The sequence below is a fragment of the Eucyclogobius newberryi genome, unplaced genomic scaffold (assembly GCF_026437365.1).
Source record: "Eucyclogobius newberryi isolate DKJ021-1_F unplaced genomic scaffold, fEucNew1.0.hap1 SCAF_13, whole genome shotgun sequence".
Classification (NCBI taxonomy): Eukaryota; Metazoa; Chordata; class Actinopteri; order Gobiiformes; family Gobiidae; genus Eucyclogobius; species Eucyclogobius newberryi.
Genome location: NW_027315757.1, coordinates 17,151,540 through 17,179,460, shown reverse-complemented (window position 1 = coordinate 17,179,460; position 27,921 = coordinate 17,151,540). Strand labels below are relative to the sequence as shown.

Genomic DNA, 27,921 nt, shown 5'->3' with positions numbered 1-27,921 from the left:
ACCTCTCTCTGGTTAAGCAGAGGAAGGCTCAAAACAGACACAATGAACGAGAAATAACTTTGAGACTCAAACTAAGATATGTGACGTGACGCGGCTGGAGTAAAAACAGGACTAAATCCGTTTGAATGGACCCAGAACAGCTGCTCCTGACCGGGCTTTTACTCTGAAGAGACTTCCGTCAGGTGGTCCGGGGGTGAGGCCGAGGATGAGGCCGGGGGTGAGTCAGGGGTGCGGCCGGGAGGACGGGGGCGTGAGGCCGGGGGTGGGGGTGTGAGGACGGGGGCGTGAGGCCGGGGGTGGGGGTGTGAGGACGGGGGCGTGAGGCCGGGGGTGAGGGTGTGAGGACCGGGGGCAGAGCTGCTCGTCTCCAGGCTCCAGCGCTCAGACTGTGGCCGCGGGCTTCACACTCACACACGCCGCGCCGCTCGCTCCGTTCCCCGCCTGCCTCCCGCCGTGTCCCCGCTGTCATGGAGCTGGACCCCGCCGTGCTCATCCCCGCGCTGCTCTTCACCGCCGCGGCCGTGTACTTCGCCGCGTCTTACCTCGGAAAGAAGCCCGACGAGTCCGCGGCGAAGAAGCAGAAGCCCAAAGTGGGATACGGAGATGACATCCCGCCCTCCAGAGCCCTCGGAGACCCGACCCCCACAGCGCCACAGCCCGAGCAGAAGATAGAGCCTCCTCCTAGGCCAGCAGAGCCCGTGAGAGCCGCGGAGCCCGTGGTGGAAGCCAAGGTACCAGGAGCCAGGTTTTATGGGATCAGTCAAGTCTTACACTAAAGGTTTAGTTTATACTGATATGGAAATTATAAAGTATTTATTTATTCTTTAAAATGTTTAAAAAGTTTATATTTGAGTTTATAATAAGCAAGATTAAAACGTTTCAATATTATTCCAACAAGGACTAAAGTGATTTACCCTGTAATTAAGTAGTAATATCAGCCATATACATTACATTTTATGGCTGTCCTGAAATAGAAACAGTGGAAGCCTGTAAAATTATGCTATTTTCCGATTTAGTCTGGTTATGTATATTGTGTATTTTAAGTTGGGCAATACATCGAAATTTTGAAAAAAATTAAAAATCATACATAAAGAGCTGATTAAAAACTAAATTGACGTTGTTAACTGTCAAGAGTAAAAGGTGATAATTCTGCACTTTTGTAATTCATTTTACAGACATTTCACATTTTACAAACATTTCACAAATATAAACAAATGTATTCATCAATATCGCCCGCTCTCGTTGTATTGTGTGTTTCTGGTCATTTTGAGCATCTGCAGCGTCACAGACGACTAAGAGCCTGTAATTGACCCCCGCCCCGGCTGTAACGACACCTTCCTCGGCCTGCAGGGGGTCCGAGCCTGTGTGACGAGGGTGCGACCTCTCATGTGCAGACCTGGACCCACTGCAAAGAACAAAACCTACAAATCCTCAGAGCTTCACACTGATCAGACACGACAGATGTATGTGAAGATTACTTTGGAGCAGTGGTGGAGAGTAACCGAGTACAAAAGTAAAAGTATTGTACTTTTACATTTTAGGTACCTAATCTGTACTTGAGTAAATGTTGCATCGGATACTTCACTACATTTGAGATCTGGTATTTGCACTTTGCACTAAGATTTTGAGTTTAAGACGTACTTTTGTCAAAAATATACAAGTAAAAATAACTAGATAAATTAAGTAAGAATCGGTCGCTTTCTTTGACCAAAGATCAGCACAACTCTGTGAATCACCACATCTGACGCTTCAATTGTTCTAAAAATCTGTGTGAAATACTCAACTTGCATCGTACTTTTTGCTTAAGATGTATTTTTTTAGATGAGTTTTTTAACCAGCTCGATTACCTTAATACTATAAGTTGCTCCAGCCAAAAAAATCAAAGACCAAGAACAGACATTTAATCTTGAAATGCAGTTTAAAATAATAACAGATTAGAGAACATGGTGAATAGGTGTACGTATGCTAACGCTAACACCTTCAGCTACATGACGCACAGACAGAACTGTGGTAAGTGTCTGGTATGTTAACGTAACATATGAACAGTTATTCAGATAACTATATCATAAAGAACATGCTAACAAGTTTACCAAAGCATCAGTTTTACCCCAAATCACTAAATCCATTGAATTCTTCTTCCTCTGTGTCACTTCTAAACAACTCCACAAACTCCAGAGGAAGAGGAAGTGCAGATTCTTCTTCTGCGTCGCTTAGAGCCAAGAGCGCCCTCTTGTGGTTGTCAGTGTGAAAGTAACGAACAAGGTGATATAATAATGTGTTAATAATATCACATATGTGGGACAATAAAGGATTATCTTATCTTATCTTATAAGTCGCATCCCGGCCAAACTATGAAAAAAGGTGCGAATTATAGTCCGGAACATACAGTTGCAACATACAGATGCAATTTGTTGTTTTAGAGATGTACCGCACCACAGTCTATAGACGGTGGAAGTTGTGGGTTAGACTCCGGCACATGTGTCCACAGTCTTTAGACGGTAGAGGTTGTGGGTTAGACTCCTGCTCATATGCCCAGAGTCTTTAGACGGTAGAGGTTGTGGGTTAGACTCTGGACAGGTGTCCAGAGTCTTTAGTCTGTGGAGGTTGGGGGTTCGACTCCTGCTCATGTGTCTAGTCTTTAGTTGGTGGAGGTTGTTACATGTGTACATGTCCAGAGTCTTTAGATGGTGGAGGTTTGGGGGTTAGACTCCTGCTCATGTGTCTAGTCTTTAGACCAGGGGTGGGCAATTATTTTCCTCTGAGGGCCATATTCGAATCCAGAGCCGGCCCGCGATCATTGGTGTGAAAAAAAAAATCCCAAAAATTAAATATCACATTTCTGTCAAATATAGGCTATTGAATCTATTATTTAATTATTTTCACGTCATATGTATTAAGGATACAAGGATACATACTAACCCGCGGGCCGTAGTTTGCCCACCCCTGCTTTAGACGGTGGAGGTTGTTACATGTGTACATGTCCAGAGTCTTTAGACGGTGGAGGTTGGGGGTTAGACTCCTGCTCATGTGTCTAGAGTCTTTAGTCGGTGGAATGTGCTCGGCGGCTGTAACATGCACCGTCCTGTGGAGTATATTTAAGTCTGTATTTTTACCTGAGTGTCACCTGTCAGTGTCATGTGCCACAGAGAGAGCGAGAGAGCAAGAGGGGGGCAGTGCTGACTCCCCCATGTGACTGACACACACAGCACTGTGACACAACTGTTACGTGTCTGTCTGTGGATGAATCATTAACCGAAATGATCAGAGTTTAAAACATTTGTGATTTGACTTATGTAGATCCCTGATGAAAATACCACAGACACAGAACACCTGCTCCGTCTTGTTCTATTTCACAAAAATGCCAGTACAATTTATTCAAGGTTGTGTTCGTGAGATGACAAAATATGGTAACGTTTCAGAGGTGCGAATACTTTTGCCAGTCACTATATCATTCATTTCTCACTCTATATTTCTGTCACATGCTTCTGCTGAAGTCTGTTTGAGTCCTAAACCTGCAGCAGTTAAAATAACACAGACCTGAAAAGCAGTTCTGATGAGATCGACTTTAAAGTCTAACTTCTCAGGCCAGTGTCTTCAGATTGAAAATAACTTCTGGATGAAGTCAAAACTTGATGAAACCTTTGAAACCCGCTGACCACTGCTTGACAGATGAGGGAGTACACAGAATCAATCATTGGTATATTTTGAGAAAAATACTTTGTATATAATCATGTAAAATTAACATAAAAGACCCAGGGAAGTTCCCAACCTTTTGCATTTGGTGAAAGTTAATTTGTGATCCAGAGTCTGCTGAAGATCAATGACTTTAAAAACACAAGGGAGCCTCGTGTGGTCTGAACGTGTGACATCACAGTGACTGTTGTGCCAGACAGAAGCCTCAGTGTCAGACTGAGCCCTCTCTCCCTCAGAAGAAACAGAATCCTTTTGTTTTCTGTGGATCAGAAGCTGTTTGTTTCTCAGCGTTGGATTCACAGAGGAAAAGCAAACAATGTTAAAGTTGTTAAAGGAGCGTTGACCCCTCAAAGGTGCGTATCGTCATGACCAGGGCTCGTCCTGGTTCTGCTCAGAGTGTGTCACATGGTTCTGACAGCAGATCATGTGACCCTGGTGCCCCTGGTGCCCCTTTGTCTTCCATCAAGCTGGTGGTTCTGGGCCGGTGCCAGTTTCAGAACCGCTTCTCCTGTCTTCCACAAAAGCATGAGTTGGGCCAGAAACTGAGGCGAGGCGTGTTAAGTGCCTTGCCCAAGGACACAATAGCAGTTGGAATTACATCGCCGGCCTTCGGATCAGAGGATGAACTCACCACCCAGTGATTGCGTTCACGTGACATCACAACAATCTTGAATTTCTCTAGAGTCAGGTCAGAATCCTCAGGTAGAATTCTCTTACTTATTTACTTATTGTGGGGAAATAATCAGTCATGGCTCAAAATAATGTTCACAGTTCTCACAGTGAGACAGAGACATAGATTAAATTTAGAACTCTCTTTAGAATTTATGTGTCGGTGTAATCCCTCATTCGTCCAGAAGTGTTCCATTGTAGAAAAAGATTCAGTTGTATCATCTGGACTCTCATCCAAGAGTTATTCTCGAATCAAGACAGGAAACTCAGATATTTATCCTACTCTGTGTAGGCCCTGCCCACCGGGCGGGACCTCCTGAGGGTGTTTTTGATTTCACCAGAAACTAAACCTCTTTGTTTCCTATCTGCCCTTCAATGGGCCATCAGCCTCCTATTGTAACATGGCTCACTCTCTCTCCTCCCTGTGTAACTTAGAACTCTACAGCAAGCTACAATTTATATCAAGCCGGTCTGATATTCTAATATCATTCCCTGTCAAACACATGAACACAAATACTCCTCAAAGTGCAGGGGAATTCCATTGCAAACTGGACCTTATCTCACAATTTCTCTTCCATTTCATAACGTTTATGAATTTCATAACTTTTATGCCTGCAAAAATGCTGCTAGCATGTCGCGCAAGCCTCAGCTAACAGAAAAACTCCTGTGACGTTATCACAGCACTTAGAGTTTGATATTCAGACAAACTTTGATCATGTTTGTTGTTTTCAATCCCCCTTGTCTTTTACTGTGACATCAATAAATCTTATCAGACAAAAAAGTGTGCAGTGAGCAACAGGCTGAACTGTCAGAGGTCAGAGGTCAGATCTCTGTAAACTGGGCCTATCCATATGAAACAAAAACTGACACGAAGTTCAACATGTTCAACATCTCCGTCAACACAAACAAACACGTGTGACATTCTTTTTTCAGAAAGTGGACCTATTATTCATCTCAATCACATGACAGTTACAGGAGATATTTACGTGATATTTGTGAGAATCCCTCTGGCCCATGTTCCACTGTGTGGTGGACCAATCACAGCACAGCATTGTGGTTTGTGCAAAAGTCACAGCGACCAACCTAAACAAACATAGCGACGCCGGCAGACTTACTTTGACCTATTTTAGCAGATTCATTGACTTTTTAGTTTCTTAAAAACATGACATAGAAGCACTTTGTGTATTGGAGGACGGGGAAGAAGTCTGTGCTTTTCTATGACAGGATTTAACAACAGTTTGATTTCTTGGCTTGTTCCTGTTGTGACGCTTTGACCAATCAGATTCAACTCATTCATTTGATGGATTTTCCAGATTGCTGTTTTGTAGAACTCAATTCAGAGTGACTCACACATCAGTCTGCGTGAGTCAGGTTACATATGACACGTGTGTGGAGCCAATACCAAACTTATAAATAATAAGATTCATGGTATGTGGAGTCTTTTCAAAAACAGTGCATCTCCACAGAGTTACACACGCTCTATTGCACCAGCTGAGAGGATGACATCATTATGTTCATGAGTTTTTGTTATACCAATGATGGCGTTGACCCTTGTTTGGCCTTTAACCACATGCTGCACCAAGCTGGCACAGGCCACGAGGAGAAAAAGGTGGAAAAGTGGTGTTAAGGTTAGGGTTAGAGTGTTAGGGTTAGAGTGTTAGGGTTAGAGTGTTAGGGTGTGGGTGTTATGTTTAGAGTGTTAGGGTTAGAGTGTTAGGGTGTGGGTGTTAGGGTTAGAGTGTTAGGGTTAGAGTGTTAGGGTTAGAGTGTTAGGGTGTGGGTGTTATGTTTAGAGTGTTAGGGTTAGAGTGTTAGGGTGTGGGTGTTAGGGTTAGAGTGTTAGGGTTAGAGTGTTAGGGTTAGAGTGTTAGGGTTAGAGTGTTAGGGTTAGAGTGTAGAGTTAGGGTGTGGGTGTTAGGGTTAGGTTTTTAGGGGGTTAGGGTTAGAGTGTAGGGTTAGGTTGCGGGTTTGGGTATTAGGCTGTAACGTACGAGCATGTTGGCTTTACAGGGAGCGCCTGGTGTGGACAGACGGACACAGCTGCTCCACTTTCACTCCCCTAGACACACACACACACACACACACACACACACTGTTCACATATAGCACACGCACACACACACACACACACACACACACACACACACACTGTTCTCACACACACACACTGTTCTCACACACACACACACACACACACACTGTTCTCACACACACACACACACACACACTTTGCCCCTCCCTCTGTCCACACCTTCTTTCTCCACTGTACATTTAAATATACACACCACGTACTGTTGTACAGGAGGGGAGGGCATCTGACCCACAGGGTACAGGAGGGGGAGGGCATCTGACCCACAGGGTACAGGAGGGGGAGGGCATCTGACCCACAGGGTACAGGAGGGGAGGGCATCTGACCCACAGGGTACAAGAGGGTACAGGAGGGGAGGGCATCTGACCCACAGGGTACAGGAGGGGGAGGGCATCTGACTCTCTTGTCCCCTAAACTCGTACAGCACAGGGCGATTTGGTCTAAAATCAGAACATGTGCGATAACAACGCTCTATAACACATTTAAAGGTGCAGTACCTTCCTTTTCAGGTGGTGGGGGGCCACTTATTTCAGTATGAACATTTTCTCTTGCAAAACCCTCCAAAAGATGCATTCGAATAGTTAGTGCTCCTCCACAGATCTGACCAGTGACTTGGCTAGGTTGTATGCCACACACTGTTGAACTCCAGGCACAGCAGTAACATTTACGTGGAGACGAGCAGGTACGGGACCCTCCTCCATAAAAGTTAGAGCACAACAAACGCTGGTCAGCTAACAGTATAGGCCAGTCCTATGCTAACCAGGTACTCATCAGTGACAAGGGAGCTGCAGTCAGCAAACAATAGGATTTATTTGTTTTTGTTTATTTGACAGGGACCGTACACTTTGCACCAAGCGGGTAACGTCATGTAGATAAGACTTCTATCCTCAGGCTCAGCAGCCTCTGTTCCTCGTTAGGCTTTTAGAGGTGGTTAGAGGAATAAAGAACTACAAAGTACTACAGAGTAAGTATAAAAACATACTGTTGCTTTTACAAAGATTTTGTGGCCTGGCCCCAGACGATAACACAACACGATATGTGAGATTAAGTCATTGCATACATATATACTTATATACATATACATATATACTCATATACTACACTATGGTAAGTCATTTATATAAATAGAAAAGTAGTGAGCCCAAAACTGTCCCTTGGGGCACACCCAGGTGAATTTCTTTTATCCCTGATTTTACACCATTCACTTTCACACATTGCTGTCTAAATTCAAGATAAGATTTAAACCAATTTAAGGCTTGTTTAGAAAAGTTAAACTGCTTTGACTTTCATCAGAACTAGGTTGTTACAGGGCTGTCGTGTTTCTCTAGCAGAGTTGGTTTGGATTTCAATAAATAGGATTTTTCTAGCAACAAGTTTCATCATATTAACTACATAAACTAACTATGTAGTAACTTAAGTGTCCTACACTTATCAGCCTATCTACATCTCAAAACAGATTTATACAAATCATTATTGAAAAACAAGGACTAAAATCAATGGTAATTGCATTGTGTTTAATTGCATTATTTTACATACATTACATTTAGAATTATATATATATATATATATATATATATATATATATATATATATATATATATATATATATATATATATATATATATATTTTTAAATAATTATACAGGAAAAACCCAATGAGAAAGACTCTTTTTCATAAGTACTCTGTTAAAAACAAAATACAGATTAAACACACAAACATGGGATAGCCAAATAAAATGCTAATAAAACTATCAATAAAATTAACAAATAAATAAAAACACACTTACCCATACAATACAGAATAAAATCATGTAAAACAAGCTGCGGCCCAGTGTACAGACCATAACCAGTGCCATGAAAAGACTAAAAGGCATAAAGTTATGTACTTTAAATAGTCTCTATGCTCCACTGGCTATGCTAGCTTAGCCAAACACATGTGGAACAGTGAAGTGAGTGCACTGAACCTTATTTGAGAAAACATTATTCATTGGTCCTGTGTTCATTGTTTAAAGTGTTAAAAATGTGCGTTTCTCTGGTGCAGCGCCATCTTGGTACGACAAATTGCTGAAGCGGCTTTAGTCTCTGTCTGCCTCACTTTGCAGATTACACGAAATTATATCACAATATTCCAAATTTCATATTGTTCCAGAAAGCAAATGACAGTATATGATGAAGGACGTGACACTCGTATAAGCTCCTCCCCCTCTGCACCTGATCCTCTCTGTGACATTTACTGCATGTTCTTGGTGTGTGCAATGTTCCCGAGCTCAGTTACAGGCATGAGCCCACCACCACACACACACACACACACACACACACACACACACACACCCTTCACCCCTCGCCCCCTGCCCCTCACCCGCCGCCCCTCGCCCCTCCTCCTCCTCTTCTCCTACAGTAAACGGTGCCTATGGATTTGCTCCAAGTGCCACACGGTGAAACACATATACACTTTGGCCACAGACTAAGGCCCTAAACACTCTGCACATATATTTCTCTCTACACACGCATTAAAATCGGATTTTAGCCTCAGAGTTAGCGTTAGCCTCAGAATTAGCATTAGCCTCAGAATTAGCGTTAGCCTCAGAGTTTGTAACGATAAAACCGTTTTGGACGCATTTATTTGTGGCAGCATTAAAAGTGATAGAATTGCCACACTTGTCCGCGGGAGCATGTCATGCGCACCTGTTCAACCTAGCTCTGATGCTAACGCTAACTCTGGGGCTAACGCTAACTCTGAGGCTTACGTTATCTCTGATGCTAACGCTAACTCTGAGGCTAATGCTAACTCTGAGGCTAACGCTGATTCTTACGTTATCTCTGAGGCTAACGCTAACTCTAAGGCTTAAGTTATCTCTGAGGCTAACGCTAACTCTGAGGCTTACGTTATCTCTGAGGCTAACGCTAACTTTGAGGCTTACGTTAGCTCTGAGGCTAACGCTAACTTTGAGGCTAACGTTATCTCTCAGGCTAATGCTAACTCTGAGGCTTACGTAACTCTGAGGCTAACGTTAACTCTGAGGCTAACTCTGAGGCTAACATTAACTCTGAGGCTAACGCTAACTCTCCCACTGAAAATGCAACTGTTTAGCTTTTAGTTCGGTGTAAGAAACGCTTATGGGAGATTCGCTGTTTTGAAAAATAGACAGTTTTTGTTTCATGTGTGAATTGGCCCAGTGCAGAGACACGAACCATAAACCGGGACAAATATGTGAGTTTTGACAATTCAACTGTGTGTTAATGTCTGATCTGGCCGTGTTCCCTGTGCATCTGTCCCACTCTGTCTCCGTCCTTGAACGCAGCACGTGTTTGGACAGACCCTGGACTCTGCGCTCCCGCCCCCTCCCACACCTCCTACGTCTAAACCCTGTCCCCTATAGACTGTCCCGAGAACTAAATGTCCCCACGCCTCCGGAAAGTACCTTTAAACCACACCAGAACCAGGACTTAGACCAGGACCCAGAACCAGGACCTAGACCAGAACCCAGAACAGGACAAAGACCAGAACTTAGACCAGGACCCAGAACCAGGACCCAGAACAGGACCTAGACCAGGACCCAGACCAGGACCCGGAACCAGGACCCAGAACAGGACCTGGACCAGGACCCAGACCAGGACCCAGAACAGGACCTAGACCAGGACCGAGACCTGGACCTAGACTAAGACACAGAACCAGGACCTAGACCAGGACAAAGACCAGGACCTAGAAACAGGACCTATATTAGGACCCAGAACAGGACCCAGAACCAGAACCAGGACCTAGACCAGGACCTAGAACAGGACCAAGACCAGGATAAAGACCAGAACCCAGAACCAGGACCCAGAACAGGACGTAGACCAGGACCCAGACCAGGGCCTAGATTAGGACCCAGAACCAGGACCTAGACCAGGCCCTAGACCAGGACCTAGAGACAGGACCCAGAACCAGGACCCAGACCAGGACCCAGAACAGGACAAAGACCAGAACGCAGACCAGAACCAGGACCCAGGACTTAGACCAGGACCTAGACCAGGACAAAGACCAAGACCCAGAACAGGACTTAGACCAGGACCTAGAACCAGTCATCTAAATAATATTAATATATTGTAATGGTAGATATTCATCCCCCTCTTCCTTCTCGCCTCTTCTCTCATCTTACTTATCTCTCCTTCCTTCTCTCCTTCTTTCCTTGTGTCTCCTTCCTTCTCTCCTTGTGTCTCCTTCCTTCTCTTGTTCTCTTCTTCTCTCTCCTTCCTTCTCTCCTTGTGTCTCCTTCCTTCTCTTGTTCTCTTCTTCTCTCTCCTTCCTTCTCTCCTTGTGTCTCCTTCCTTCTCTTGTTCTCTTCTTCTCTCTCCTTCTCTCTCTCCTTGTGTCTCCTTCCTTCTCTCGTTCTCTTCTTCCTTCTCTTGTTCTCTTTCTCTCTCTCCTTCCTTCTCTCCTTCCTTCTCTCGTTCTCTTCTTCTCTCGCCTTCATTCTCTCCTTCCTTCTCTCCTTCTCTCCTTCCTTCTCTTGTTCTCTTTCTCTCTCTCCTTCCTTCTCTCGTTCTCTTCTTCTCTCTCCTTCCTTCTCTCCTTCCTTCTGGCTCATGCTCGGAGCAGACTCTGCTTCACTGTGAAGTATTTCCTGCTCATTCTTTGTCAATGACTCGTACAGTTCACAGAGCTGCACCTTATATGGGCCCTGTAATAACGTCTGTTTACAGCGGCGCTCACTCCGTCTATAAGCTTTTATTCAAATGTATATCTAACAACAAAGTACAATTTATCATATGGATCATTAGGCTCCATAATAAGCATTAGCACGAAAACCTTCTGAACACAGAAGTGTATCCAGTCTTCAACATGTGTGCTGGGAGTGAGAGGAGAGTGAGACGAGACTGAGCCGGGAGTGAGAGGAAAGTGAGACGGGAGTGAGAGGAGAGTGAGACGGGAGTGAGAGGAGAGTGAGTCTGGAGTGAGACGGGAGTGAGAGGAGAGTGAGACGGGAGTGAGAGGAGAGTGAGACGGGAGTGAGACGGGAGTGAGAGGAGAGTGAGACGGGAGTGAGAGGAGAGTGAGACGGGAGTGAGAGGAGAGTGGGACGGGAGTGAGAGGAGAGTGAGACGGGAGTGAGAGGAGAGTGAGACGGGAGTGAGAGGAGAGTGAGTCTGGAGTGAGACGGGAGTGAGAGGAGAGTGAGACGGGAGTGAGAGGAGAGTGAGACGGGAGTGAGACGGGAGTGAGAGGAGAGTGAGACGGGAGTGAGAGGAGAGTGGGACGGGAGTGAGAGGAGAGTGAGACGGGAGTGAGAGGAGAGTGAGACGGGAGTGAGAGGAGAGTGAGTCTGGAGTGAGAGGAGAGTGAGTCTGGAGTGAGAGGAGAGTGAGACGGGAGTGAGACGGGTGTGAGAGGAGAGTTAGTCTGGAGTGAGACAGGAGTGAGAGGAGAGTGAGACGGGAGCGAGACGGGAGTGAGAGGAGAGTGAGACGGGAGTGAGAGGAGAGTGAGTCTGGAGTGAGACGGGAGTGAGAGGAGAGTGAGACGGGAGTGAGAGGAGAGTGAGAGGAGAGTGAGACGGGAGTGAGACGGGAGTGAGACAGGAGTGAGAGGAGAGTGAGACGGGAGTGAGAGGAGAGTGAGACGGGAGTGAGAGGAGAGTGAGACGGGAGTGAGAGGAGAGTGAGACGGGAGTGAGAGGAGAGTGAGTCTGGAGTGAGACGGGAGTGAGAGGAGAGTGAGACGGGAGTGAGAGGAGAGTGAGACGGGAGTGAGAGGAGAGTGAGACGGGAGTGAGAGGAGAGTGGGACGGGAGTGAGAGGAGAGTGAGACGGGAGTGAGAGGAGAGTGAGACGGGAGTGAGAGGAGAGTGAGTCTGGAGTGAGAGGAGAGTGAGAGGAGAGTGAGACGGGAGTGAGACGGGAGTGAGAGGAGAGTTAGTCTGGAGTGAGACAGGAGTGAGAGGAGAGTGAGACGGGAGCGAGACGGGAGTGAGAGGAGAGTGAGCCTGTCAGATTTAAGCCCTTTAAATGTGATTTTTATTGTCTTAAAAACATAAAAAAAATAATCTAGTTAATTTGAAACAGTTGCAGTGATCTAAACCGGTCCAAACATATCGCTAACATCCTAATCATTCAGTTTAAATGCGCTTTCCACAACTTTCATAGCCCAGAGCAGTATATCGTATAGCTTACAAACATTAGCATGCTAACAAACATTAGCATGTTAGCGGCGCACTTCCTCCCTCATGTTCACCCTAAAAGCTGTTTTTACAATACTATTTTTTGGGGGGAAATACAGATTTATTTGATTCTCTGAAACACCAGGTGATGTTTCTCTGCTGTTGAGCTGCTGCAGTGACGTTCGTGGAGCTCATTCTTGTCCTTTTCTTTTCGCAGCCTGAACCAGTACCAGAACCAACACCAGCGCCAGTAGTACCAGAACCAGTTCCAGAACCAGAGCCTGTGGTGTCAGAACCAGTCCCAGAGGTGATCCCAGAGCCAACTCCTGCTCCAGTCACTGCCGCAGAGCCAGAACCTGCACCAGAACCAGAACCAGTGAAAGAGCCAGAACCTGCACCAGAACCAGAACCAGTGAAAGAACCAGAACCTGCACCAGAACCAGTGAAAGAACCAGAACCAGTGATAGAACCAGTGGCAGAACCAGAGCCTGCGCCTGTTTCAGAACCTGCTCCAGAGGTACCAGAGTCTAAACCAGAACCAACACCAGAGCCCGAGCCGGTGGTGGAGGCAGCACCAGAACCTGCTCTAGAACCAGAGCCTGAGCCCATTCCAGCAGAAGAACCTGTGGTGGAACCAGAACCAGAGAAACCTGTCGAAGAACCAGAAGTCATCCAAGAGAAAGGTGGGAGATGTGACTGTAGGAGACTGAAACTAAACCAGGACTAAACCAGGACTAAACCAGGTCTAAACCAGGCCTAAACCGGGACTGAACCAGGACTAGCAGTCTGAGAAAGAGTGTAAAAAATGCTGTATGTCTGTTCCGTCTCTTTTGGATCTGCCGCTGGGTGGGTTTCTCTTGGTGCTCGCTGTTAAAAAATAAAACCCTGGCTCTGACGCGAGTGACACAAACACAAACACGCCTCGGCCCCGCGCTCTTATCTGCAGCTCCAGACACAGAGCCGTCAGGGGCCGATATCACAACACCGACAGAACCACCAACAGAACCAACAGAACCAACAGAACCACCAACAGAAGCAACAGAACCACAGACAGAACCAGGCCTCAACTCAGTCCAGGCCCCGGTCATGGGTCATGGGTCATGGGTCATGGGTCATGGGTCATGGGTCATGGGTCATGGGCCTCAGATGCATATGTTTAATTAGCTCTGAGCTGCTCTTCAACTGCAGCTTTACTCAAAGTATAGAATTAATTTGTTAATCAGTCTGAACTTTAGGTCAGAACTTGGTGGACTCTCCACATGTTTGTCACATGATTGAATAAGATAAGATATTGTGAATGCAGACTTTTTATTGGACAGAGACTAAAACCAGTCCCAGTGTGGCCTGTGTAACGTTAGCCATGACTGTAAATAAACTATTAAGTCGCTAACATTAGCCATGACTGTAAATAAACTGTTAGCTGTAAAGTCGCTCACATCAGCCTTGATTATGAATAAACCACTCTTAAATAAAACGTTAGCTGTAAAGTTGCTAACGTTAGCTGTGACTATGGATAAACTTCTCTTAAATGAACTGTTAGCTGTAAAGATGCTAACATTAGCTGTGATCATTTATAAACCGCTCTTAAATTAACTGTTAGCTGTAAAGATGCTAACATTAGCTGTGACTATGGATAAACCTCTCTTAAATTAACTTTTAGCTGTAAAGATGCTAACATTAGCTGTAATAATTTATAAACCGCTCTTAACTGAACTGTTAGCTGTAAAGATGCTAACATTAGCTGTAATAATTTATAAACCGCTCTTAACTGAACTGTTAGCTGTAAAGATGCTAACATTAGCTGTGATCATGGACAAACATCTCTTAAATGAACTTTTAGCTGTAAAGATGCTAACATTAGCTGTGACTATGGATAAACCGCTCTTAAATGAACTGTTAGCTGTAAAGATGCTAACATTAGCTGTGATCATGGATAAACCGCTCTTAAATGAACTTTTAGGTGTAAAGATGCTAACATTAGCTGTGATCATGGATAAACCGCTCTTAAATGAACTGTTAGCTGTAAAGATGCTAACATTAGCTGTGATCATGGATAAACCGCTCTTAGATGAACTGTTAGCTGTAAAGATGCTAACATTAGCTGTGATCATGGATAAACCGCTCTTAAATGAACTTTTAGGTGTAAAGATGCTAACATTAGCTGTGATCATGGATAAACCGCTCTTAAAAGAACTGTTAGCTGTAAAGATGCTAACATTTGCTGTGATCATGGATAAACCGCTCTTAAATGAACTTTTAGGTGTAAAGATGCTAACATTAGCTGTGATCATGGATAAACCGCTCTTAAATGAACTGTTAGCTGTAAAGATGCTAACATTAGCTGTGATCATGGATAAACCGCTCTTAAATGAACTTTTAGGTGTAAAGATGCTAACATTAGCTGTGATCATGGATAAACCGCTCTTAAATGAACTTTTAGCTGTAAAGATGCTAACATTAGCTGTGATCATGGATAAACCGCTCTTAAATGAACTGTTAGCTGTAAAGATGCTAACATTAGCTGTGATCATGGATAAACCGCTCTTAAATGAACTATTAGCTGTAAAGATGCTAACATTAGCTGTGATCATGGATAAACCGCTCTTAAATGAACTGTTAGGTGTAGTGATGCTAACATTAGCTGTGATCATGGATAAACCGCTCTTAAATGAACTGTTAGCTGTAAAGATGCTAACATTAGCTGTGATCATTGATAAACCGCTCTTAAATGAACTTTTAGGTGTAAAGATGCTAACATTAGCTGTGATCATGGATAAACCGCTCTTAAATGAACTGTTAGCTGTAAAGATGCTAACATTAGCTGTGATCATGGATAAACCGCTCTTAAATGAACTGTTAGCTGTAAAGATGCTAACATTAGCTGTGATCATGGATAAACCGCTCTTAAATGAACTTTTAGATGTAAAGATGCTAACATTAGCTGTGATCATGGATAAACCGCTCTTAAAAGAACTGTTAGCTGTAAAGATGCTAACATTAGCTGTGATCATGGATAAACCGCTCTTAAATGAACTTTTAGGTGTAAAGATGCTAACATTAGCTGTGATCATGGATAAACCGCTCTTAAATGAACTGTTAGCTGTAAAGATGCTAACATTAGCTGTGATCATGGATAAACCGCTCTTAAATGAACTGTTAGCTGTAAAGATGCTAACATTAGCTGTGATCATGGATAAACCGCTCTTAAATGAACTTTTAGTTAGCTGTAAAGATGCTAACATTAGCTGTGATCATGGATAAACCGCTCTTAAATGAACTTTTAGCTGTAAAGATGCTAACATTAGCTGTGATCATGGATAAACCGCTCTTAAATGAACTGTTAGCTGTAAAGATGCTAACATTAGCTGTGATCATGGATAAACCGCTCTTAAATGAACTTTTAGGTGTGGTTTGTGTTGCAGACGTAGCAGAGGCCGAGGAGAAGGTCAAGTTTTCTCCGGGGAAAAAGAAGAATAAGTTTGAGACGCTGCTGACCAAAGAAGAGATTGAGGAGGAGCAGAGGTGAGTGTCCCGCCCCCTGCCTGCTGTAGCCCCGCCCATAGCATGAGCCCTGCCCCAGCACACACCCGCATGGCCCAAAGCATGATGGGAAATCTGTTTACTCTTACAATAAAGTAATTGTCAAAAGCCGTCTTTGGCTGTCTCGTCCGTCTGAAAAGCTACATGAACAAATAAAGGACAAAGCTAACACCAACTAAACATTAAGACACTGAAATAAAAACAGCTAAAAGGATCAAACTAAAACATATACTTGAAGATCAAAGTGCATTGTTCAAGACGAGATGGAGCGATATCTTCCTCCTGAAAAAGGCTTGAACTTGGCTCTGCTGAGTCGGTCAGGAGACACAAATGTCTTCATGGGCCAACCTTAAAAAAAAGAATGTTCTCTGGTCCGTGTCCCTCTGGTCTCTTTCCCTCTGGTCTCTGTCCCTCTGGTCTCTGTCCCTCTGGTCTCTGTCCCTCTGGTCTCTTTCCCCCTGGTCTCTGTCCCTCTGGTCTCTGTCCCTCTGGTCTCTGTCCCTCTGGTCTCTTTCCCCCTGGTCTCTGTCCCCCTGGTCCCTGTCCCTCTGGTCTCTGTCCCTCAGGTCCCTGTCCCTCTGGTCCGTGTCCCTCTGGTCTCTTTCCCTCTGGTCTCTGTCCCCCTGGTCCCTGTCCCTCTGGTCCCTGTCCCTCTGGTCTCTGTCCCTCTGGTCCCTGTCCCTCTGGTCCGTGTCCCTCTGGTCTCTTTCCCTCTGGTCTCTGTCCCTCTGGTCCCTGTCCCTCTGGTCCGTGTCCCTCTGGTCTCTTTCCCTCTGGTCTCTGTCCCCCTGGTCCCTGTCCCTCTGGTCCCTGTCCCTCTGGTCTCTGTCCCTCTGGTCCCTGTCCTCTGGTCCCTGTCCCTCTGGTCTCTGTCCCTCTGGTCTCTTTCCCTCTGGTCGCTTTCCCTCTGGTCGCTTTCCCTCTGGTCTCTGTCCCTCTGGTCCATGTCCCTCTGGTCCGTGTCTCTCTGGTCCATGTCCCTCTGGTCCGTGTCTCTCTGGTCCGTGTCCCTCTGGTCCGTGTCCCTCTGGTCTCTTTCACTATGGTCTCTGTCCCGCTGGACCGTGTCTCTCTGGTTCGTGTCTCTCTGGTCCGTGTCCCTCTGGTCTCTGTCTCTTACGTCTCAGTGCCGTTGTGTTGCAGGTTTGAGCTCACTTCAGAGCTCACGTCTCTCTGACACTTTGTGGTAAGAAAATTTATTAACATTAATTTATAATAATCATTTAATACAATTTATTTATAATCATCATCTAATATCTCATTTATTATGTTACAATTAACTGATTCAAAAGTCACAGCTGAAAGAGCAAAATATAAATAAAGAAAGTAGTATAATGCCCTTTGTGGTCCTGGTCTTGGTCCTGGTCCGGGTCTTGGTCCTTGTCCTGGTCCTTGTCCTGGCGTAGTCCTGGTCCTGGTCCTGGTCCTGGTCCTGGTTCAGGTCTAGTCCTGGTCATGTTCCTGGTCCAGGTCCAGGTCTAGTCCTGGTTCTGGTCCTGGTCCTGTTCCTGTTCCTGTTCCTGGTCCTGGTCCTGGTCCTGGTCCTGGTCCTGGTCCTGTTCCTGTTCCTGTTCCTGGTCCTGGTCCTGGTCCTGGTCCTGGTGTAGTCCTGGTGTAGTCCTGGTCCAGGTCAGAGCTGGGGGCTGTGGGTCACAGAACAAAGAGCTGCTCCAGATTCAGATCACATAAAGTCACATTATTGTTCTGTAGAATAAGGACACAATGCAGTGCCCTGTAACGGTCCTGTTTGTGGTTCACGTTTCACTTTGTTGAACCAAACGTGAACTCACAGAAAGTCACAAGTCATGAACATGTGGAAGAAGACATGAATAATTAGGTCTGAAATCAAATAATGTACAGTTATGAACATGTGACTCTCTGCTGGACACAGTGTGTAACAGCGCCCTCTGCTGGACACAGTGTGTAACAGCGCCCTCTGCTGGACACAGTGTGTAATAAGATAAGATAAGATAAGATATTCCTTTATTGTCCCACATGGGGAAATTTCATTGGTGCAACGCAGGTAGATCCAGAAGAACAGATCACTTATAGGAAGTCTGAAAAACACTTTCAGTAGAAGATCTCCTATAAATAAACAAAAACTCCCATAGACAAATAAATAAATAAATACATAAATACCATTGCATGTGATCACGACAGTAATTGCACATGAATATGTGTCACGACAGCACATAGGTTGCACATGAATTGCACATGAATTCCAACAGCAATTGCACATATGACAGAATTGCACATGGTTAGGTCAGTATTGCGAGTGTTCAGTACTAACAGTTTTTGTTATAATAGCGCCCTCTGCTGGACACAGTGTGTTACAGCGGTCTCTGCTGGACACAGTGTGTAACAGCGCCCTCTGCTGGACACAGTGTGTTACAGCGGTCTCTGCTGGACACAGTGTGTTACAGCGCTCGTCTTCTGATCCAAAGGTCGGCGGTTCGACTCCCCGCTCAGTCAGAGCGGTCAGATCCACTGGCCCGCAGGTTGGCGGTGCGATCGCAGCTGCCTCATGTGAATACTGCCGTTGTGTCCTTGGGCAAGACACTTAACCCAACTTGCCCCCCAGTGTCTGCGTATATCTGGGGTGTGAATGTGTGTGTGAATGGGTGACTGGTTCCTTGATGTAAAGCGCTTTGAGTACCTTGACGGTAGAAAAGCGCTATATAAATGTGACCATTTACAGCGTCCTCTGCTGGATAGTGTGCAGTGATAACCAGAACATTTCTCCACTAGCTAACACTGACCTCAGATCTTCAGATACTGCCGTTGTTACTACTGTTACTACTACTGTTACTACTACTGTTACTAATGCCGTAATTACTACTGTTACTACTGCCGTTACTAATGCTAGTTACTAGTGTTTTTTTTAAACTTCCTATAAGTTATCTGTCCTTTCCCCCTGTATCTACTGCGTTGTAACAACGAAATTTCCCCATGTGTGGACAATAAAGGATTATCTTATCTTCCTACTGTTACCACAGCCGTTACTAATGCCGTTACTACTACTGTTACTAATCCTGTTACTAATGTCGTTACTACTGCCGTTACTACTGCCATTGCTACTACTGTTACTAATGCTGTTACTACTGCTGTTACTAATGCTGTTATTACTACTGTTACTACTGCCGTTACTACTGTCATTACTAATGCTGTTACTACTACTGTTACTCCTGCCGTTTCTAATGCTGTTACTAATGCTGTCACTACCACTGTTACTAATGCTGTTACTGCTGCCATTACTAATGCTGTTACTGCTGCCGTTACTACTGTCATTACTAATGCTGTTACTACTACTGTTACTCCTGCCGTTTCTAATGCTGTTACTAATGCTGTTACTACCACTGTTACTAATGCTGTTACTGCTGCCGTTACTACTGCCATTACTAATGCTGTTACTACTGCCGTTACTACTGCCATTACTAATGCTGTTACTAATGCTGTTACTACTACTGTTACTACTGCCGTTACTAATGCTGTTACTAATGCTGTTACTACTGCTGTTACTAATGCTGTTATTACTACTGTTACTAATGCTGTTACTACTGCCGTTACTACTGCCATTACTAATGCTGTTACTAATGCTGTTACTACTACTGTTACTACTGCCGTTACTAATGCTGTTACTAATGCTGTTACTACTGTTACTACTGCTGTTACTAATGCTGTTACTAATGCTGTTACTACCACTGTTACTAATGCTGTTACTAATGCTGTTACTACTACTGTTACTACTGCCGTTACTAATGGTGTTACTAATGCTGTTACTACTACTGTTACTACTGCTGTTACTACTGCCATTACTAATGCTGTTACTAATGCTGTTACTACTACTGTTACTACTGCCGTTACTAATGCTGTTACTAATGCTGTTACTACTACTGTTACTACTGCCGTTACTAATGCTGTTACTAATGCTGTTACTACTACTGTTACTACTGCCGTTACTAATGCTGTTACTAATGCTGTTACTACTACTGTTACTACTGCCGTTACTAATGCTGTTACTAATGCTGTTACTACTACTGTTACTACTGCTGTTACTACTGCCATTACTAATGCTGTTACTACTGCTGTTACTAATGCTGTTATTACTACTGTTACTAATGCTGTTACTACTGCCGTTACTACTGTCATTACTAATGCTGTTACTACTACTGTTACTCCTGCCGTTTCTAATGCTGTTACTAATGCTGTTACTACCACTGTTACTAATGCTGTTACTACTGCCGTTACTACTGTCATTACTAATGCTGTTACTACTACTGTTACTCCTGCCGTTTCTAATGCTGTTACTAATGCTGTTACTACCACTGTTACTAATGCTGTTATTACTACTGTTACTCCTGCCGTTTCTAATGCTGTTACTAATGCTGTTACTACCACTGTTACTAATGCTGTTACTACTGCCGTTACTACTGTCATTACTAATGCTGTTACTACTACTGTTACTCCTGCCGTTTCTAATGCTGTTACTAATGCTGTTACTACCACTGTTACTAATGCTGTTACTGCTGCCGTTACTACTGCCATTACTAATGCTGTTACTACTGCCGTTACTACTGCCATTACTAATGCTGTTACTAATGCTGTTACTACTACTGTTACTACTGCCATTACTAATGCTGTTACTACTGCCGTTACTACTGTCATTACTAATGCTGTTACTACTACTGTTACTCCTGCCGTTTCTAATGCTGTTACTAATGCTGTTACTACCACTGTTACTAATGCTGTTACTACTGCCGTTACTACTGTCATTACTAATGCTGTTACTACTACTGTTACTCCTGCCGTTTCTAATGCTGTTACTAATGCTGTTACTACCACTGTTACTAATGCTGTTACTGCTGCCGTTACTACTGCCATTACTAATGCCGTTACTAATGCCGTTACTACCAAATTTGCTACATTTGCTGTTGCTCCATCCAGCGCCTGGTGAGTGAAAAACACTAAATTATAACACATCTAGAACTGCTCATGAATCTTCATTTATTATTCATGAGAATTAGAATGAAAAGTTGAATATTAGAGCTGCAACTACGTTATTTTAGTATTCAATGTCCAAGTATTGAAGACGATTTAAACACATCTTGAACCAAAAAGAGCATATTGATGAAAATCAGAAATTGTTTAAACTTTTTTGACATTTTAATTAAGTTGGCTGAACACAACTTGTGGATGAATCGGTTGCAGAGTGTTGCAGCTCTAATACACATACTCCTAGTACACATACTCATAGTACACATACTCGTTGTACACATACTCATAGCACACATACTCGTAGTACACATACTCGTAGTACACATACTCATAGTACACATACTCGTTGTACACATACTCATAGCACACATACTCGTAGTACACATACTCGTAGTACACATACTCGTACACATACTCGTAGTACATATACTCGTAATACACATACTCATAGTACACATACTCGTTGTACACATACTCGTACACATACTCGTAGTACACATACTCGAAGTACACATACTCGTAGTACATATACTCGTAATACACATACTCATAGTACACATACTCGTTGTACACATACTCGTACACATACTCGTAGTACACATACTCGAAGTACACATACTCGTAGTACACATACTCGTTGTACACATAGTCGTAGTACACATACTCGTAGTACACATACTCATGCCTTTATTACATATTCAGTCATTCATGTTATTATTGTCCTTTATAAAGATGTTTGAGCAGTAAATGTTTCCTCTGTGTGTTCCAGGCCAGAGTGAAGCTGAAGCTACAGAAAGGATTATAAACGACGATGGACTGTAGCAGCGGCTGTGGCCCTGGGGCATTGTGGGAAAACAACTACACATTTGCAAGTGGGATATTTGAGATATTTTGCTACGGAAAAATGATAATATTGGAACAACTTTGTATCACTGACACAAAAAGCCTGAGAGAAAGTGAACACTTTGGTAAAAACATGAGCTGCGTTAAATAAAGGGCAGAACTTAACACTAAGTACTTATTTTATATCTGTTGGTCATAGAAGATACTTATTCGACAGCTCAAATACTGCTCTGACCTTATTATACAATTACAAAAAAGTACAAAATGTTTCAAGAGATAAATATTGAGTCCCCAAAATATTGTTCCTTTTATTTATTTATATATGTCAATAAAGTTGTTTTTACCTGTCTTTAGATCCAAGTTTAGTCCTGGTTTAATCCCAGTTCAATACAGATTTAATCACAGGTTTAATCCAGGTTTAGTCCAGGTTTAATCCAGGTTTAGTCCAGGTTTAATCCAGGTTTAGTCCAGGTTTAATCCAGGTTTAGTATATCAATTCAAACGTCTTGAATCTGAACTGAACATTATTGACACATTTGGTGTTAATCGTGGGAAAAAGGCTCAGTAAATATGAATAGAATGATAAACCAGGACAAAGCGGCTGTTTTTGTTTTCGGTTTTTGCTTTTAACTCACAAATCTGTCCATTATTTAATCTTTTATAAAGACTTTTATGAAGTCATGTCGTTTTTGTTTTGTTTTTTTAATTTTTGTGCATGAAACTTTGCTTTGCTTTAACCGTTTTCTCCAGCGTCACAAACCACGAGTTTGTGGTTTGTCAGAATGTTACATTTAAAATCTATTTAAAATCTGCACAAACTTTGTTCAAATAATGACAAAATGTTTCAAAACCGTTTCTTGTTTCTTTTTTGTCCAGTATAATTTAAAGTGATTTTTCCTTTTAATTGAACCTGGTTGTGTTTTCTGGTGGATGGACGTCACCGTGAGACGTGACGCTCGGATCGGCTTTGAGTTTGTGTTTACAGCGAGTCCACGTCGAGACAAATAAAGACTTTTGTCCAAATCTGACTCACGTTTCTTTATTCACAAACTGTGGAAGGTCATCGGAGTTTGAATTTTAAATGGTGAATTTTTTATTTAGAAATGTATTTTATCATTTTCAATTTTTAATTTTAATTTTTTTCAGTTTAAAAATTCCAAATGAAAAATCCACCTTTTAATTTAATGCACCGTTTTTCAAGCCTGAAATTGAACAGTAAGAAGCAATTTAAAGGTCCCATAACATGCAAAATCGACTTTTCAGAGCTTTTAACCTTCTTACATTGCTATTTGTGCTTCATATATGTACCCAGAGTGTTTTTTAGATTGAGTCCCGCAGTTTTTAGCTATATTACAGACTATCTCTTTTCCACGAATCTCCAAACTGACGGGGGGTGTTCACAGGACCGCGTCATAATCAGAGGCACGCGTCATCATCCCCCCTCCCTCCTCTCCACCCGCCTGCCGCCTCCCGCCCCCTTCCCCTCGGCTCAGCGCTGCTGTCTCCTCATACAAGCCCCGGAGTTTTTCTGCTTCGATTTACGACGAAACACGGCTCAAAGAGGCCCAAAACTTCATTAATGATATCGCACTCTTTACTATTATCACAATGGTGAAGGTTTATGTGGCAGTTGATGCAGCGACCGGGAAAATACACGGAGAGAAGTTCTATCCGATACCGAAAAACCAGGAAATAAGAGGGGCAAGGTCTGGGTGATATTTCTTAACTATTATGTTAAGGGTGTTGCACAACCCTTATTATTATCAATTATACACTTAGGATAGACTACGAAACGTGGAAAAAAGCATGTTATGGCACCTTTAAAGTATTTAACGATCGATCTGAGTGAGAGAATTTTGGCATTTTGAAAATTTTCCCTCTGATTTTAAACTGTTGAATTTGAGCCTTGAAAATCTGTAATAGGGATTTTTTTCTTTAAAAAAAAAATTAAGATTGATTTATTTATTTCAAAAAATGTTAATAACAATGAGAAAAAAAAACAGAACAAAAACAGAGAACAACAATAACAAAAACAGACATAAATCACAGTCTGTCAAATTTCTCAATTTTCAAAAAAGACATTTAGAATAAAAACATTTCAAACGGGTTTTTTCAGCTTTGCAATTCAGAGTTTGACGAGGAAATTTTTATGAAACTGTAAAAGACTGAAATATGAACTTAATAAACCAAGACTCCAGAACATGTTTGTAGATTTACTCAAGTACAATTTTTTAATTCTTCTCAATCAACATGTTTGACTTGATTTATTTCACTTACATCTTGGACATCTGTGGACTTTATTAGAAAAAAGGATAATGTCATGAAGCGTCCTGAGACAAGGTTTGAACCAGGACCAGAGCCAGGACCAGAGCCAGGACCAGGACCAAGACCAGGACCAGGGCCAGGGCCAGGGCCAGAGCCAGAGCCAGAGCCAGAGCCAGAGCCAGAGCCAGAGCCAGAGCCAGAGCCAGAGCCAGAGCCAGGACCAGGACCAGGACCAGGACCAGAGCCAGGACCAGGACCTGGACCTGGACCAGGACCAGGACCAGGACCAGGACCTGGACCTGGACCTGGACCTGGACCAGGACCAGGACCAGGACCAGGACCAGGACGACTGAGACCTGCTGATGTTCGGTGGTTTTGCCGTGTGTGAGATCGTGTTGTTTGTCCTGGTCCTGAACACACTTCACCCCTGACACTCTCACACTGATGTAGAAGTTCTTTGAGTACAAGTACTGCAGTACTGCAGTATTCGTCATGTCCTCCCACATGAAAGATTCAAGTTTATATTGATTAAAGAATGACACACTTGAGTATGTTTATCATATGTCAAGAGTTATTTGGGGCACCAGCCTTTATTTGGGGCACACTCACCTCTACCAGAGCACTTATTTCACCTCCTGCCATTGACCCTTCAGTGTATGTCCCCTGCTCTGCTGGTCTGGACACGTTTGAGCCAGTGACCCTCCCCTTTGTGCAGGAGATTGTTGATCATTTTGAAGCCCTCAGGTTCTCCAGGTGACACTGTCCCTCCCCGACTTTTTAAGGAGGCTTTTCAGACTGTTGGCCCATCTTTTATCACAGTTATTAATAGCAGTCTGACTTCTGGAGTGGTTCCTGTTAAATTTAAACATGCCGTTGTGCAACCCTTGTTAAAAAAAACCCGGGCTGGATACTACTGTTTTTGGCAAATTTCAGGCCTATTTCTAAACTGCCCTTCCTTTCTAAAATCTTGGGAAAAATTGTCTATTCCCAGCTCATGGATTTTTTAAATGAACAAAATATTCTTGAGATTTTCCAATCTGGTTTTAAAACCTTGCACAGCACCGAATCTGCGCTTTTAAGAGTTTTTAATGACATCTTTTTAGCTATTGACTCTGGTCACTGTGTTGTCCTTGTACTTTTAGATTTGACTGCAGCTTTTGATACAGTGGACCATGAAATCCTGATTGCTCGCTTGGAGCAGTGGGTGGGCATCAGTGGCACTGCATTAGAATGGTTCAGGTCCTACTTGTCACATCGAACATTCTGTGTCAGTCTGGCTGACTCTGTGTCCTCCACGGCTTCCCTCTCATATGGGGTCCCGCAGGGCTCTGTGCTTGGCCCTCTTTTATTTTCTCTCTATCTACTCCCACTTGGCTCAATCCTCAGGAAACATGGCATCTCTTTTCATTGCTATGCAGATGTCAGATCTATGTCCCCCTTAACAAATCTGACTCCTATAGTGTTATGCCATTGCTACAGTGCCTAAAAGACATTAAAGCCTGGATGTCTCTGAACTTTTTAAATTTTAATGAAAAAAAGACTGAAGTCATGGTCTTTAGTGGGACTTCTGTGACCCCCATGGTTGACCTGGGTCCTCTAGCCCAGTATCAAAAGACTATCATGAGCAATCTGGGGGTGAAAGTGGACCCAGACCTTAAACTGGACAGCCAGATAAAAGTTGTCGTGAAGTCAAGCTTCTTCCAGTTGAGGCAGCTGGCAAAAATAAAACCAGTCCTTCAGAGACAGCATTTTGAAACCGTAATCCACGCCTTTGTCACCACTCGGCTGGATTACTGCAATGCTCTCTACATGGGGGTTAGTGGGTCCTATATTGCTCGTCTCCAACTGGTCCAAAATGCTGCTGCCCGTCTTTTAACTGGAACAAGAAAATATGAGCACATTTCACCTATTTTAGCTTCACTCCACTGGCTGCACGTCCATTTTAGGATTCATTTTAAAACTCTTTTATTTACTTTTAAAGCCTTAAATGGTCTTGCCCCTCCTTACCTCTCCGAGCTGCTACACCCCTACACTTCCAGCCGTTCCCTCAGGTCAGCTGACCAGCTCCTGGCAGTGCCACGGGCTAGGCTAAGGGATCATCTCAAAATGGGTTGAAGCTGAAAAGACTTCATTTTTTTTGTCTCTCTCTGGACCCCCTCCCCCCCAAAGACTTTGTCTGGCTTCACATAAAATTTTACGCGTTGATAAAACGATAGTAGCTTGATAGACCCTGCTCACCTCTAGTGAACATCCCTGAACATCCTTTGGTAAGTTTATATTTAGAAGTTATGAACTCTCCAAATAATGTCACCTGTCACTCATGTTTGTTTACTCAATCCACATGGTCACGGGCCCTAGGGGCCCTACGACCGTCCCATTCAACCCAAACTGTGAGATGACCACATTGAGATAGTCTCAAGAGGATGAGAGAGTGAGAAACTAATGTTTATTATCAAAACCTGTAATTGTCAATTGCCTGAGTTTAGACCTTAGACATGTCAGAATGACAGAAGCAGAACACGCGCTTTCGTCTCAGTGAGAATCTCACGTCTTGTGAAATCTGAAACCTCATGCGGGTTTGTTTTGTTTCCTTCTTCCGGTCAGTGTGTAGCACGTTACTAGAGCCAAATCTCTTGATCATTTGCTGCGCCGCGTCTTGCCGCAAAAAAGCTTTTCCAACTTTTCTGCACCAGCCGCTCCCCGCGCGGGCCACGGCGCGCCGTGCTCCCCCGTACACACTCGCCGCCTAATGTTGGCCTAATGCTGATAGAGTTTTTTAGCATTTCAAAACAATTACTGCCACAACGATGTATTGAAGCTTCAAACCAACAAAAAGAAGAAATGTAGGTTGAGACCTTATGTCCCACACTCCTGTCACCATGGCAACATCCGGAGGTCATCTGCAGGTCACTACACTGAACACACTTTTAACACACCTCTGACTTCTGTTCACGTTCCCACATTACAGACATCAAGGGTACAGGTCAGTTTGGTTTAGGCTTTTTGTGAAGTGCCGGACCATCACAAATGTTCTCTGATGTTCTCTGGGGTTCTCTGGGGTTCTCTGATGTTCTCTGATGTTCTCTGGGGTTCTCTAAGGTTCTCTGATGTTCTCTGATGTTTTCTGGGGTTCTCTGATGTTCTCTGATGTTCTCTGGGGTTCTCTGATATTCTCTGATGTTCTCTGGGGTTCTCTAAGGTTCTCTGACTTCCTCTCTCTTCCTCTGTCTCAGGGTTCAACAGGAGCAGCTGGCAGCCATTTTCCTGATGCTCCGAGAGAGTCAAGAGATGAGCGAGGGCGAGATGGAGGAGCAGCTCAAGCTCTACTCTCTGTGACCCCGCCCACACCGGCGACCACGCCCCCTGCGCACCTGTGACCCCGCCCACACCCGTGAGCGCCCTTACATGGAGCGCGACCAAAACGACACGACGCCCCTTCTCCCCAGCAGGACACTGACCACTTCTGTGTGAGGGACATTCAACAGCACGAGAGGGTAATGTCCTCCTCCTCCTCCTTGTCCCCCTCGCCCTCCTCTTCCTCCTCCTCCTTCTCCTCCTCCTCCTCCCTCCTCCTCCACTTCCTCCTTCTCCTCTTGCTCCCCCTCCTTCTCTTCCTCCTCCTCCTTTTCCTCCTCCTACTCTTCCTCCTCCTTCTCCTCCTCCCCCTCCACTTCCTCCTTCTCCTCTTCC

At 43.9% G+C, this 27,921-nt stretch overlaps 1 protein-coding gene across 5 annotated transcripts; it reads left to right on the top strand.

Moving 5' to 3' along the window:
* The first annotated feature begins 341 nt into the window (after window positions 1-341).
* Window positions 342-27,665, top strand: LOC140358102 (uncharacterized). Of its 5 annotated transcripts, none has more exons than XM_072442759.1 (5): window positions 342-731; window positions 12,806-12,944; window positions 13,017-13,271; window positions 16,011-16,110; window positions 27,465-27,665. In XM_072442759.1, exons 1-5 carry the CDS (start codon window positions 468-470, stop codon window positions 27,565-27,567), a joined length of 861 nt encoding a protein of 286 aa, XP_072298860.1. In that variant the 5' UTR covers window positions 342-467; the 3' UTR covers window positions 27,568-27,665. The 5 variants fall into 5 exon arrangements, with proteins under 5 accessions (XP_072298860.1, XP_072298858.1, XP_072298859.1 ...); XM_072442757.1 differs by having other exon boundaries at window positions 12,987-13,271; XM_072442758.1 differs by having other exon boundaries at window positions 12,806-13,016; window positions 13,059-13,271.
* The last annotated feature ends 256 nt before the right edge of the window (window positions 27,666-27,921 follow it).

Coding starts and splice junctions, on each gene's coding strand:
- LOC140358102 (XM_072442755.1), top strand. CDS start 468: ATGGAGCTGGACCCCGCCGTGCTCATCCCCGCGCTGCTCTTCACCGCC. Junction 732..12,805: donor AGCCCGTGGTGGAAGCCAAG/GTACCAGGAGCC, acceptor TTCTTTTCGCAG/CCTGAACCAGTACCAGAACC. Junction 13,272..16,010: donor AGAAGTCATCCAAGAGAAAG/GTGGGAGATGTG, acceptor TTTGTGTTGCAG/ACGTAGCAGAGGCCGAGGAG.